The sequence below is a fragment of the Ambystoma mexicanum genome, chromosome 13 (assembly GCF_040938575.1).
Source record: "Ambystoma mexicanum isolate Mex_15411 chromosome 13, UKY_AmexF1_1, whole genome shotgun sequence".
NCBI lineage: Eukaryota > Metazoa > Chordata > Amphibia > Caudata > Ambystomatidae > Ambystoma > Ambystoma mexicanum.
Window position 1 is genome coordinate 444,108,498 of NC_090938.1, and position 13,637 is coordinate 444,122,134.

General features: G+C 43.6%; 1 protein-coding gene across 9 annotated transcripts in view; it reads left to right on the top strand.

Moving 5' to 3' along the window:
- The window catches only part of ARHGAP27 (Rho GTPase activating protein 27), a 785,924-nt gene that overhangs the window by 579,153 nt on the left and 193,134 nt on the right, over positions 1-13,637 (top strand). For all 9 annotated transcript variants that reach the window (XM_069634066.1, XM_069634072.1, XM_069634069.1 and 6 more), the window contains one exon: positions 12,939-13,355. In XM_069634066.1, the coding sequence (XP_069490167.1) occupies positions 12,939-13,355 (417 nt within the window). The remainder of the gene's footprint in view (positions 1-12,938; positions 13,356-13,637) is intronic.

Consider the following 13,637-nt stretch of genomic DNA (forward strand, 5'->3'; position numbering starts at 1 on the left):
TCGGACCCTTGATGGCAGTTCTGTCTATCCTCCTTTGCCGTCTGGGCAGTTGTCCCTCCGTGACCAGCAAGGTCTGATGCCTGCAGTTAGAATGGGTGCCTGCCTCTAAAAGGGTTCCATATAACAGGTCTCATAAGGAAAAAGTAGAGATTCAAGGTTGCTCTCCTCGCTCAAGCCAAGTAAAATCCCAGCTCCAGACTATGATTTTGATTTTTCTTTTTCTCCAGCGTCATTGCTGGAGAAAATTGAGCTTCAATGTGGAGTTTTCTCTTGGTTGTCATCGTCCATGTTGGCACAGAAATCCCCTGAGTAGATTGAACAAACTGGCAACATCAGCTAGACCAGTGCTGCCACATTTGTTGAACAAACAATTATTAAAAATGCTCTCCACGCAGACTGCGGCAAGTGCACAGATACATTAGATCCCTCCCATTGTTCCCCTTTTCAAACTAGTGTCACAGGCGTTACTAAGGGGCAATTCTCTCAACAAAAATGCTCGATTTCCAAAAGCCTCCCCTAACTCACTTGAGGTTTTCAGACTCCTGTTCTACACGCCGGAGAGACGAAGGGAAGCAACTGCCTTAGCACAGCCCCTTTGGGAGGAAGGCAGCTCTTATATGGCCAAGCCCATTTGGCAAACCAAAAGGGCAGCAGGTGTTCCTATTATTTCATGCCAGCACCGTCCTGTGCCATATGACCACAGGCCACATGGGTCAAACACAAGCAAGGCCAAGCCACACTAAATGGGTTATCTTATGTTGACTTATACCATGCACTACTTCCACCTATGGGCAATCTGCAGGCGCTCACGTGGCTCTGCAAGAAAGAGGACAGGGTTGGTTAGTGAGGGTAGAGTGATAGGATAGGTCAGGAAACTTTTTTTTTATTGTTTATTTATGTAGCGCCTATACACAATGTGGTTCAAGGCAGGGAGGGAACGAGGGACATTCTCATAAGTTCTTGATACATTCAGAATGTGAAATTAACTATCATAATCAGCCTGGCGTCATTTCAGATAGTGAAAGAGCTTTTGACAATGATAAGGAGGGGAGGGTTGGAAAGGAGAATGAGATGGACGAGCAACAACATTACTATGCCTGACGACAATTGAGGTAGAGACGGAATTTAACAATAGGTAGAGGGGCAGGAGGGGGTTGGAATAAAGGGAGAAGGAGAAGAACAAATCAAGTGACTATCATACTAGGCCTGACGGCATTTCAGATAGTGCTGGAGGGGGGAGAGGGAGGAGAAAACAAATGAGGGAGAGGGAAGGGGGGTCAGGAGACAATCTGCTATCAAACACGTCAGGAGACATTAGTGATAGAGTAAGAGCTATTGACAATGATAAGGCAGAGAGGGGGTTGGGAAGGAGAATGAGACAGACAGGCAGCTACATTACTATCCTGACGACAATTGAGGTAGTTCTGGAATTTAACAATAGGTAGGGAGTATGTGGGGGGTTGGAGTAAAGGGAGAAGGAGAAGAACCAAACAAGCGACTATCATACTAGGCCTAACGAAATTTCAGATAGTGCTGGAAAGGGGGGGGGGGGGTAAGTAAGGGCAGGGAAGGAGACAAACATTTGATGCTATCATACTAGGTCAGGAACAATTCTGATAGCGTAAGTGCATAGAAAAAGGAAAGGAGGGAGGAGGGAGAAGCAATAGGAGGAAAGAGCAGAGAATAAAACAGTGAAAGAAGAGCAGAGAAGCAGAGGGAAGAGCGAAATACAGTTGCAGAGGTCAGTAGAACACATAATGTAGCAAGGAAGAGAAAATATGAGCAAGTATTCAAGATGACGATGGGCACATCATGGTTCAGGCCACCCTGAGTATGAGGTCCAGCATGAGAGTCGAGAAGGTGAAGCATCAAAAGTCCATGTGTCCACAAAACTCAAATCCAAGCAATGGCAACAGGTTGGTGATAGTGAAACCATAGTGAATCGAGAGAACTCCAACGGTGTTAAGGAGACAGGGGTGGGGATGGAAGAAAGGATAGGGGGAAGGCAGGAAGAAGAGATCACGTAGAGCACCGTGGGTGGGGCGACAAAGCAAGATGAGGGCCCAGAGAAGGAGGGGGGGCAGCAGACATTACAGGGGACCAGGGAGGTGGGAGAAGGAGGGGGTGAGGGGCGCAGCCGACCGGGAGAAACTGCCGTCTGTGTCTGTTGGGTTGCAGATGGGTGGATTGAGTGCACTTTCTTGTTGTATTGATAAGGGTGGGGCCCAATGCCTGGGCTGTTTGGGGTAAGTGAATGTTTGTTACAGTGTGTGTGTCTGCGTTGTGTAGATTGGCTGGCATTTTAGTTTGTGGTTGTGCGAATTGGCTTGTTGTATCCGTAGGGGTAAGGTCCAGTGCATTGGATGGTTTGTAGTATGCAAGTGTTATTTATGTTGGGGGTGTGTGTTGTTTGGCTAGCCCAATAGGGCGTGTATAGTACATGGGAGGTACATTGGAGGGGAGCAGGAGTGGGGTGGTTAGTAACTTGGGTATTCTCAAAGTTCTCCTAGGTGGCTAATCTTCCTAGATCTATCTAGTGATACACATGGGTAGCTTCCCGGCTGCTGCAGCAGTGACTGCAGCATAAGCGGAGGAGGCGATCTCCGTGTGGTAAGCGGACAGCCCTGGAGGTACTTGATCCCCTGGAAGGTGAGGATTGCGGCAAAGCCTACCCACCCAGTGGCTAGGAGAGGGGATGACACGAGGCGTGACCTCAGGAGAGTGAGGCAGGCTGCTGTAGGGAACCAGGGGCACACACAACATCAGAGGCCGAGTGAGCCTTAGGAGCTCACCCCTTCAGGTGGAAGCCTGTGCTGTGGAGTGAAGGGAGGAACTGATCGCAGAAGGGCACTGAACAGCCTGTGCCCACCAAGACCTCGAGGAGAGTGGAGACTGCAGGAGGAAGAGGGATCAATCACCCGGTGCCCACTGACTAGACCAGGAGGAAGGGGGTGTTCGAGCCAGATGGGGCTGAACCTAGATAAAAAGGGCCAGTGGGGCCCTGGCAGTGGATATCCTGTGAGGCCTCAGTACACCTAGAGGGTGCAGAGCAGCAGGGGCCAGGGGTGACATCTTGTGGAGTGTTGGAGTGACCCGGAAGGTGAATCAGCAAGTCAGGATGGTGAAGGGGGACACAAACCGGTGCACCCTGGCCTTTGATGGGCACCCCATCCCTCCTGGGGGGCAGAAGTGCGGCAGGAGCAGTGGAGGGCGCATACCTGGATATGCGGGAGATCCTCCTGTACCTCAAGAAAGGCATAGGGAAGTTGGACACCAAGCTGGACGCCCTCGACAGCAAGGTGGATCTGATAAAAATGCGTCTCGATTAAGCTCAGCGCTAGACTTGACGAGGCAGAGAATAGAATTTCGGGCCTGGAGGACGCAGCAGCGATGGTCCCATCCAGACTGGTGGCCCTGGAAAACAGCAGTCAAGGTCACAATTACTAAAAATGAGGGCCTAGAGGGCCAGGCTAGATGGAAAAACATTCAGCTGGTGGGGGGCCGAGAGCAACAGGGGATGGGTGCATGGAGGACTTTGTGGCAAAACTGTGTGGGGCACTCTTTAGGAGGGAAGAGCTCTCACCAATGTTCTTGGAGCGCACCCACAGGATCCCAGCATTGCACCCCATTCGAGGGGACTTACGCCATCGCATAATCGTTAAACCTCTCAACTATAGAGACCGGGAAGCAATCCTCTGGCTGTCTAGGGAGAAGGGGGACCTCGCCTTTGATGGAGACTGCATACACTCTGCTTCAGGGAAGGGGGAATAGAGTTCTAAAAGCAGACCAAGCCGGTCTCCAGGTGTGTGGTGTGGGGTGTTGGAGTAGGAGCTGAAAGTTTTGTATGTTAAACAGTGGTGAGGTAAAGGTTTATTGAGAAGAAAGAAGGTTGGAAAAGGTTGGAAGGGGGAGGTTAAGGAGGAGGTTTACCAGCTGGGAAGAGGAGCTTCTTAGGAATTATGTGATGAATCCTACAGAGTCCTCACAAAGGCCCTGCCTAAAGTCTGCTCCCAGGTTGCCAGAGAAAGGCAGACTCTTCCTGATCCTAACTCTGCGGTGGTATCAGCCGGGAGGATCACCTGGGAGGAGAAGGGCACCAGAGGAACATTAGGACTCTGTTGGGTGGGACGCAGTATTTGTCTTCCTCACGCAAGCAATTATCATGGATATGTGCTTGTGTGCTGTCAAAGACCGTTGTTAATTTGCCAAGCTAACTATCTGAATGAAGATGAAAACCACCATAACCAGTTATGTATTGAGAGTAAGAAAACCCCTTTTAAAATCACAGATACTCATAGAGCTGAAAACTCCTATGGACCTCAGGGAAAGAACAAAGATGGGTCTTTAAATATTACCAGTTTTAACCCTGAACATTCTCATTTCTCTGTAAAGCCAAATTCTTCATTTAATACTTATAATAATCCTTTAGGCACTATAAATAAGGAAATAAATGAACTTGGAGTTGATACATCCATTAGCAAAACTGATTACATAAGTATGGACTCTAAGTCCCACAATTCCCAGAGTACTGGGACGAAGAAGAGGGCTGCAAAGGTACAAAAATGAAAATTGCAGCCTATTAGTGTTGTTGATCCACACCCGAGGGAGACTGGGAGTCATAAAAGGCCCCCCTCAGGTGGAGACCATAGAAGAGAGCAGCAGCAGGAAGTGGAGTAGAAGTGATTTCTCCACGTTGCAGTAGAAGCAGAATCTGTAGGAGAGCAGTTGCCGGTCCTGAGAGGGTCTCTTCCTCTGGAGACCTTAATTGCAGTGGTTGTGCAGCCAGAACCATAAACTTTAATACTTTCCCCCAAGGAGTACTCCGGTGGCAGGTGAGCACCGGAGAGCCTCTGGAGCAGAGAACGCTCCTTTTTCCAGTGTCGACGGCTGCAGGGAGAAGGTTGCTGGGCTGTGCAAAGTAGCAGTAGCAGCAGCAGAAGCAGCAGACCTGGACTTAGTGGGACGAGCGGACACGCATGCCAGACCCAGTGCGTTTACTGTTGTACTGTGACCCCAGAGTGCTCCGTTATCGTCCAGTGGCCAAGCCAGGATGCCCTAAATACAGATCTAATGTAAAGAGAGTAACCAAGCAAAGCAAACCTTTTTTTAAATACTGAACTGACATAAAATTGAATAATATGGGTGAAAACCAAGCTGATGTAAAGAGGAGAAAGTGGCAGAGTAAGAACTTTATTTAGAAAAAAAACAGAAAGATGTGATTGTAATTTTGTGGGCCAGAATAAATGCCAGCAACAAGAGAGGTCAATATTACAAGAAACCAATACAAACAACCATTGTCAAAAGAGACTCATACCAAGGCAAGTTAAAACGAACCAATATTGCCAAAGCCAAAAGGGGACAATTAAGAATCCAATTGGTTGTGAAGCATATTGTCATTTTTGTAAAAGAGGTCGTAAGAAGTACTGGCTTAAACCCACATTTCCAAAGAAGTGTAAAACTGAGAGAGAATCATTTTCAGTATTTGGTTATTGCAGAAGTGGGAAAAACAAGGGTGGCAGGAGGGCTGTCTATCTGATCGAAGGTATTCAGCACGAGTGGAGCATAACCTGCATTGTGTATGGCAGCCGCAAGAGTGTAACAATAAGCACCAGTCTGTTTCTTGTTTTACCAGAAGAAATACTTAAACTTGATGTTGTGACGCAAGAGACATTTCTAACTTGTTGGAAGATTATCCTTACCACATAAGTACCTGTAGTTAGTATTTTTTTTCTGTTCTGGCAGGAGAGTGCACCAGAGCAAAGGACCTTGTAGTAGGCCTGGCAGGTGAGTGGGCCAGGTGGAAGTTGTTGGAGTACTGTGGTGTGGTTAAGTCTTGAGGAAGTGGCCGATCCACTTAGACACTTTTGTGAGCTGATACAGAATCATCCTGACAAATTAATATTGCTGAAGCAAGTGTTGTGTGAACTGCTGCAGAAGTATTCAAATCCAATTAGGTTACTGTTAATACATTTAGATTAACAAGCCAATTAAATAATCCAAATACCTAATTAACACCACCACACCCCTCTATGAAGTGGCTGTCAAATGCTCAAAGTATTCAATGTTTGCCACCAGGTTTGTGCAAAAAATATGGTGGTAAACATTTGGGCAGAGAAAAGAGGCTGCAAATCCTTCAGAAAAATATTGTTTGTATTCCTAACCACTTTTTCACTAATGAAACTGGCCCCAGATGCTTTAAAATGCACTATTTGCCATTACATGCCAAAATAATTCTTAGGAGGTAACCTCCAAAGTGAACACCACCAAACAGCTCATACAGTGCTACCTTGTTTACCTGGAGGGAGACCTCTTATTTGGCACAGGAATTTATTTTACAACCCCTCGAGGACATGAGTTTCGAACCACACCAGGTTTTGCTGCCATATAAAATCATGGAGCAGACCTTTGCCTTGTATACCTCCAGGCACTTGTCCAATTCAAACGCCTCAAACTTGAAATACAACTGTAAAAGGCTCTTTAATCCTTAATGATGCCCTTTCAGCTGTCTTCTTAAAATTATTGACCCAAGCACTGTTACTTGAGAAAAGTAGGCTCAAATAAAATTGAGACTACCGCCTCATATCTACATTCATTTAAAAACTAGCTACAAGGTTTCAACCTTTTCCCAAACACCATCAATTATGTTTTGATCATATTTAATTTTGCAATAGTCATTTGTGTATAGAAGGCCCTGTTGGCGACCTGCCGGGGTTAAGTGCAAAATAGCTGTGTGATCGGCATAAAGAAGCATCTATAAAAGTACCCTCCAGAGGGTAGATTAGGAGTGCTAAAGGAAAGTCTAAAACGAATACATTGGGACCAACGGACATACCTACTTTTCACCTTTATTAAATACTGCAAATTAAAATGTTCCAGTAGCAGTCTTAAGTTTATTACATTTCTAATTTGTGTTGCAATCATTTTTCCACCACCTGAGCACCGATATGTTTAATCAGAAAATGGATGTTGCTCAGTCAAAAAATTGATGTTGCTCACCATTTCATTTAATATGTAAATTTCTCGCACTGCGCGCAAAAGGTTAAAGACCCCTGGCCTAAGACCTGCTGTGTGACATACCTCCTGTTTTACTGGTTAATGTTTTCAGGGTTAGGTTAGTTCACCGTTTTTACTTATTGCGGGAATTATCTGTATCAGTTATGTCTGTTAGAATGTTTCTGTGTTTGTATGTGTTTTAAGCTATTTTCTTGTGCAGCACTGAGAGACTCGTAAGGGTGCGGTTTTCACCATGTCGAATATTTTTAAATAAAGATACTGTGCAGAAGTCTCTTGTGCTAGCCCAGAGGCCTGCAACTTTTTTGAGCTGGCAGGTTGTAGTTAACACACCGCATGATTGAGTTTCAGGGACCCATAATAATGAAGTTGTTCATGCAAAGGGTGGAGTATTTGAAATCCTCATCTCCTGTTTCCGAAATTGGCAATCAAAACTAGATGCGATTTTCTTCTTCTTAACTTCATTTTGGTCATAGACCATAAAAGTCTTCATACAAAGCATAAACACAATCAATACCTTGTTGAAATAGTTCGACATACCCTTCACTAAGCCACCACAAATACAGTTAATTGATGTTAAAACTCTAAAAACAGATTTTAAAATGCCTGATGTCACTAAACAAGTATGCCCAATTAAAAATATAAATCTAGTAAGGAACCACCCCCTTCTAAGCCAAGTACTCGATTATAAGATACTACTTGATCTTATCCTCCATGCCCTCGACAGAAAGTTTATAACAGAATGCACTGCCAAATCATTTTTAGAGTTTACACACAATGCCAGTGCTTGCTTTATACTTCTGGCAGCACTACACCTAAATAGAGGCTTGAGGAATTTTTTCCTAATGGCATGAATGAAGAGGATGAAATAAGAGAAAATTCATAACATTTTCGATTTCAATCTCGCAAAAAAAGCATGTGTTCAAAACATCATGGTTCCACTTGTGTAATAATTCAGCCAAGGGTAAAGTTCCCAAATGGAGCTTGAGGTACAATGCCCTGCTGGATTTTGGAGATATGATGTCCAAATAACTTTCAAAGCCAAAGCACTGCTTCAACTCCCAATACCTCCTTCCACTATCACTATTTAAAATATCGGAGAGCAGGCCACACACTTCATCGTGCAAGAGGGCTGCTTTAATCTGTTTTTTTTTTAATTCTGGCAGATGAGCTGAGGTTCAAACCAGAATTCTCTTTATCCTAGTGGAGTGAAGTCTCCCTTAAGGTACTCCAACCAGGGTATCACCTTCCTGTGAAAGAATATCCTCCAAGGCCAGCCTATATATGGATAGTCCATGGGTGAACCAAACCCTAATCCAATGTAATACGGGTTTGGACTTGCATAATAATCCAATCCTCCTGACATCCACCTCTAGGAAGACCGGAACGGTAGGAGTACTTCTTGGAAGTCCCAGTAGATTTTTCACACATTTATTTTCACTGATAATTATTATCACAGTTGTTTCCTCCCCACTTCACTGCCCCATGAAGAGTTGCTTATCTGGCCTAAGCAGAATACGCTGCCTGGGATACTTTCACAGCCCCTTTGCCATAATCATGGGCAAACTTGGGGATGGCTCCATTACTTTGGAGGATCAATTGCAATTTTCAGTAAAGCGGATACCCAAATAATCGTACTCGCTAACCTGCTTAACGCACTCCCCTTTGTATGTCAGTTTTAATGTGTTAAGTCCTTTAATTCTACTTTTCTTGAAGATCATAGTTTTAGTTTTTTCACATTGATGGAAAGCCTGTTTGCATCCCAAAATTCTTCAAATGTCGACAATTGTTTAGTTAAACCAAGCACGGTCAGTGATAATAACACTACATTATTACTCGCAAACATAAAAATTGGGCATTTCTCTCCAGCTAAAACCGGTGCATCGCAAGGTAGATTCAGTAATTTAGGAATTATACCATTAATAAAAAGTCAAAACAATTTGGGGGCCAAAATGCACCCGTGGCATACACCCATTTGTATTGGGATTTTCTTCGTGATCCTGCCATCGGCACTCCATCTTACTACAGCTTAGTTCCATGTGTATAGACTTGGAATTGCCCTTAGAAGGGCTGAGGGAATACTCCGATTGTTTAGGGTGCACCGTAGCCCTGCACTTTGTACCTTTATCAAAGGCTGTTTTTAGATCGACGAATGTGACATACAATCTCATATTCCTCAGGCTTACATATTTATCACTCAATAACTTCAATCTTAAGCACTGGTCGATAGTACTGGTGTTCGCCAAGAAGCCAGCCTGTAGATGATGTAAAATGTTATCTTCCATCCAGGCCTCCAGGTGGACCAATAATGCCCTGGCGAAAACCTTCCCTCCAGACTAATGCAGGGATATCAGGCAGTAGTTTCCTGGATTGTCCCTACCTCACTTTTTATACAATGGGACGATTTTGGCCTGGGTCCATGTCGGAGGAACGAGATTTGCTAACAGAGCAGCATTGAAAAGCTTTGTAAAATAGGGGGCCCATATCATAGGCTCAGATTTGTAAAAATCTACTGGTACCTTGTCTCAGACATGTGCCTTTTCAGCTTTTTGGCTATCAAGGGCAGTAATAACTTTGCTTAAAGTTAGGGGGAACAATATTTTCTTCACTAATATCCTTAATATGAATAGTATCCAAAATACCTCTGGTTTCTGCATACAACAATGAAAAATGCGAATACCAGACTGATTCTGGAATTTAACATTGTATATGCTTTTTTGCTCCGCTGTTGCCCTTCCCTACCTCCAAAATCGTTTTACATCTTTCTCTATAATGGCATTTAGGAGGGAATCCCAAATGTCTCTTTGGAATACCACCTTTTTCTTTTTTAATAAACTCTTGTATTGGGATCGGGCAGGTGCTACTCCCTTCCACCCCTACCAGAAACATCTTTCACACATTTAATCAAATTCTCCTTTGCCCTTGTTCAAACCAAGGGTTAGTTTTTGGGACATTCCGGTGATTTAATCAGACATTGGCAGTAAACAATGCTCTTATGTCATCCACAAGCGTTGAATGTGATGATAATACACAAAATGGCGACCCTCCATCGTCTTGCAAAAAGTTTTCCGGCACTGGGAAAATACAATCATAAATAGCGGCCAGTGTCTCAGTTTTGTTCATTTTAACCCACTTGACTGCTGTTTTAGCGTTACCGGATAGCTTAAGTGCTAGATTGTCTTATAATTCACTAGCCCCCATAAGTCAAATAGTTGGGCAGCCACCCTCCACATCGGGGGGGGGGGGGGGGCAATGATCACTTTCTACCCATTGTTCTACTGGAAACTCAATAGTTTGTGCCCACATTTCCAAGTTCACCAGCATATAATCTATGAGCGTGACTCAAGGACCATTCACATATGTGTATTATTTTGCTGGGGAATCCCCACCAAACCTCCCACTACATGATTGCATACCATGGGACACAAAGAGACTAGCGAGTGCTAGGGTGTTCGTTTTTTGGACATCTGTGGGGCATGGCAAAAAGGGTTTCAACATTCCAAAGCATATCCTCATCTTCACAAAAACCATCAGTCAATGACTGGCTCAAACTGGAGATTAAAATCCCCTGTGATGAAAACTTTCAGGCTCGAGTAATACGTCTCCCTCCAGACATGGACTCTAGCCTCAAGAAGATCAAACGGCCACATTTCTTTATCTTGCCCAGGTTTGTTAATATACTTAAAGTATTTCAGATCCATCCCTGATACTTGGATGGAGCTCCAGTACCTCCTTGCATGCATTATCGGTCTGAATTACTTCAATGCCAAGCGATGCATTGACCCAAACTAAAAGGCCCCCACTGGGTCCCCCCTGCCTTCCCTTGAGTACTGGGATCTCGAACGTACTGAAGCCTTGGAGGTGGACTGTCTCTGTGGCTGCGATAATCTCCGAATATTTTCTAAAAAAATAAATCCGGTTTAGGCAATAGGTCTACCCTGTCACATTTTATTTGATATTTTTGATTATTGTGTGAATATGATTGTGCATGTGAATCCTCCTTCTGCATTGATGTTTCCTGTATATGATTTATTCAAAATAAAATCTTGTAGCACATTCATATCCTAGGGTTACTACTTGCTTTAGAACCAAAGGGATAAGTTGACATCATAATAGGAGTGCCGGAAAATAGATATTCTACCAAAGAACTAAGTTTCTGTGTGGCAGCGTTCCGTGTTTGTATGCTTTGGGTTTGGGGTTTTGTTCGATATGACATGGGGACAACTATCCAACCTGTGGCTTCTTGCATCACTAATAAGAGTCACAAAATAAAGCTGCCATTTTAAATTGATCAGTTTATATCCATGATGTCTACTAGTTTTGATGCACTCGCAAAAACGGGTTGTATTTGTGGAACTTCATCAGCTACAGGTCTGTGCCAAACTACGCAAACAAGCAGGTGACCTTGTTATGTGTCGAAGTCTTGCAAATGCTGTTGCAAAATCGAGCTGATATTTTACAGTTGATGTTGCTTTGCCTTGTGTTACTTGTACACTTTAATTCAGAGATGTGGGAGAAGGAGGAGGAGAGCAACAACTATTCACACAAGTTTAGCGACATAGAACTCAAATAATTTGGTAGTGGGTGCTGGATAAAACTTTCCCGTTGACTGGATTTTTTTTGCTGAACAGCAAATTAAGACCGAGGCGCATATTGTTTCTTTGGTGCACTACCAGTCTTATGTTGGCCGCGCTTTGGCAATTGTTAAAGTAGGATTTGTTTATAGGACACAGATAAGATAACTTGAATACAGTTTCCATTCATTTGTATTCATGCCTCATCTTGCACATTTTTGATTTACAATCAAGCACTTCACATTACTTGAGCTTTATCACCAATCCGCTGATGCACGGTTCATGCATAGCACTTCATCAAGACATGTAGATTTATAATAATTCAAGATTGTAATCCTTCGTCTGCTAGTAGGTAGTGTCTTGTATGGTTCTTCAGTTATATCCTAAAGAAAAGTGCTCTTCTCATTATTGCCACTTATACATTAGTCTCTTTTAGGTCTCATGGTGTTCTTGTTACTATGATAGTCAACCCCAGGTCTTAATTAGACAGATGCGCATCAATTAAATTAATGGTTGAATAAAAGTTTTGTAGAGCAGGTTTGCCTTCCAGTCTTCAATGTGCTAGTCGCCACAATGAGCTGGTGTCCGATAGCCATACAACAATGATAAAACCTACTAATCATTGGGAAATAATTTGAACACCTTACAAGAGACTGCCTACTGGCACAGAGCAACCTCCAGAAAAACTCACTTTTCAGCCTGGAAAGATGCACTGGAGAGGGACTAATCAATGAGTGCTGTGGTTACGCAACAAGAGATACGCTAAAAGTTTGGCAAGTGACAATGGAGTGGGGAAAAAGTATGTGATGGCCTAAGGAAATATTGTGAAAAAGCTACAAATGAAAAGGAGATTCTGATGTTGTGCATCAAGGAGTGCATCTAAGAAGGATGACTATAGAATAGAATGTTAGTTAAATCACTTTGAATTAGGAAATTGATGGGAGTTGCTTCAGCATCCCAAGATGCAAAGTACCTAAGAGCTAGGGCATCGTTTATAATTCAGTTGTTGAATAATGTCTGCGATCATCTATAGAAATCATTACTGTGGCCATTGTTAAAAAGCACGAATGGCAAGAGGATCGGAAAAAAGATGGAGGCAGAGAAGTAAATGGATGAGTAAAAGAGTGATCCTCCACGAATACAGGAAAAAGCTAATATAAATTAAATGATAGCCTTTTTTGTTGCCATATTCAATGACATTCCTTCCAGTATTAAATTGCTTTAGAATTGCCAGAATTAATAAGTAATGTTGCTGTATCAGTTCTGCATGAAATTATTTTTCACTCAAATTTGACAGCATGTGCAGTTCAGCAGACAAATTCGTAACCTATTCTGTACAAATCTGATTTTCAGGTCAGCCAGGAAAAGGATTCCTTTCCGGTGTATGTAAACATAGCGGAACTACGACAAGAAGCAGCCAAAAGCGGATCATCGTCACGCCTGCACAGCACAAGCAGCACCCTTGACGAATGGGAAACACACACTGATCAGGAGAGTGGGAAGTTGTTTTATTACAACAGCATCACTGGCGAAACCACCTGGGATTCACCGTTCTACCATCCAGAGGACACCGTCAATTCTCCCAGCCCGTTAACCTGTGCATCCAGCCCCATCGACACAGAATGGGAAAGATACTTTGATGAACCGACCGGACGCTTCTTCTTCTACAATTGTAGCACAGGGGAAACCTCGTGGCAGCCCCCTGATCAAGATCTGAGCCCTCATGACATGAAGCCTGGGAATTTCCCTTTCAACACCATGGAAAAGCGGGTATGTATGGTCTCTGCCATGTGTTCACTTGCCCCTAATGGCCATAACGCTGCTCCAACATTTGACAAAGTAAGCAGTCAATTAAAAAAGTGTGTTATGAAGAAAATGTTTTATGCCACAAATCACAGGTCAAGCACAAGAGCATGAGGAGGATTATGTTGACAGTAAAGAATACTTTTTATCGGCCAAGAGTTGATTAGACAGACCTACCAAGTCAGGGATAGCCAAAGGCATACAATTGATTCCCATTTAAATGGTGTAAAAAAGACATACTTTGGCTGT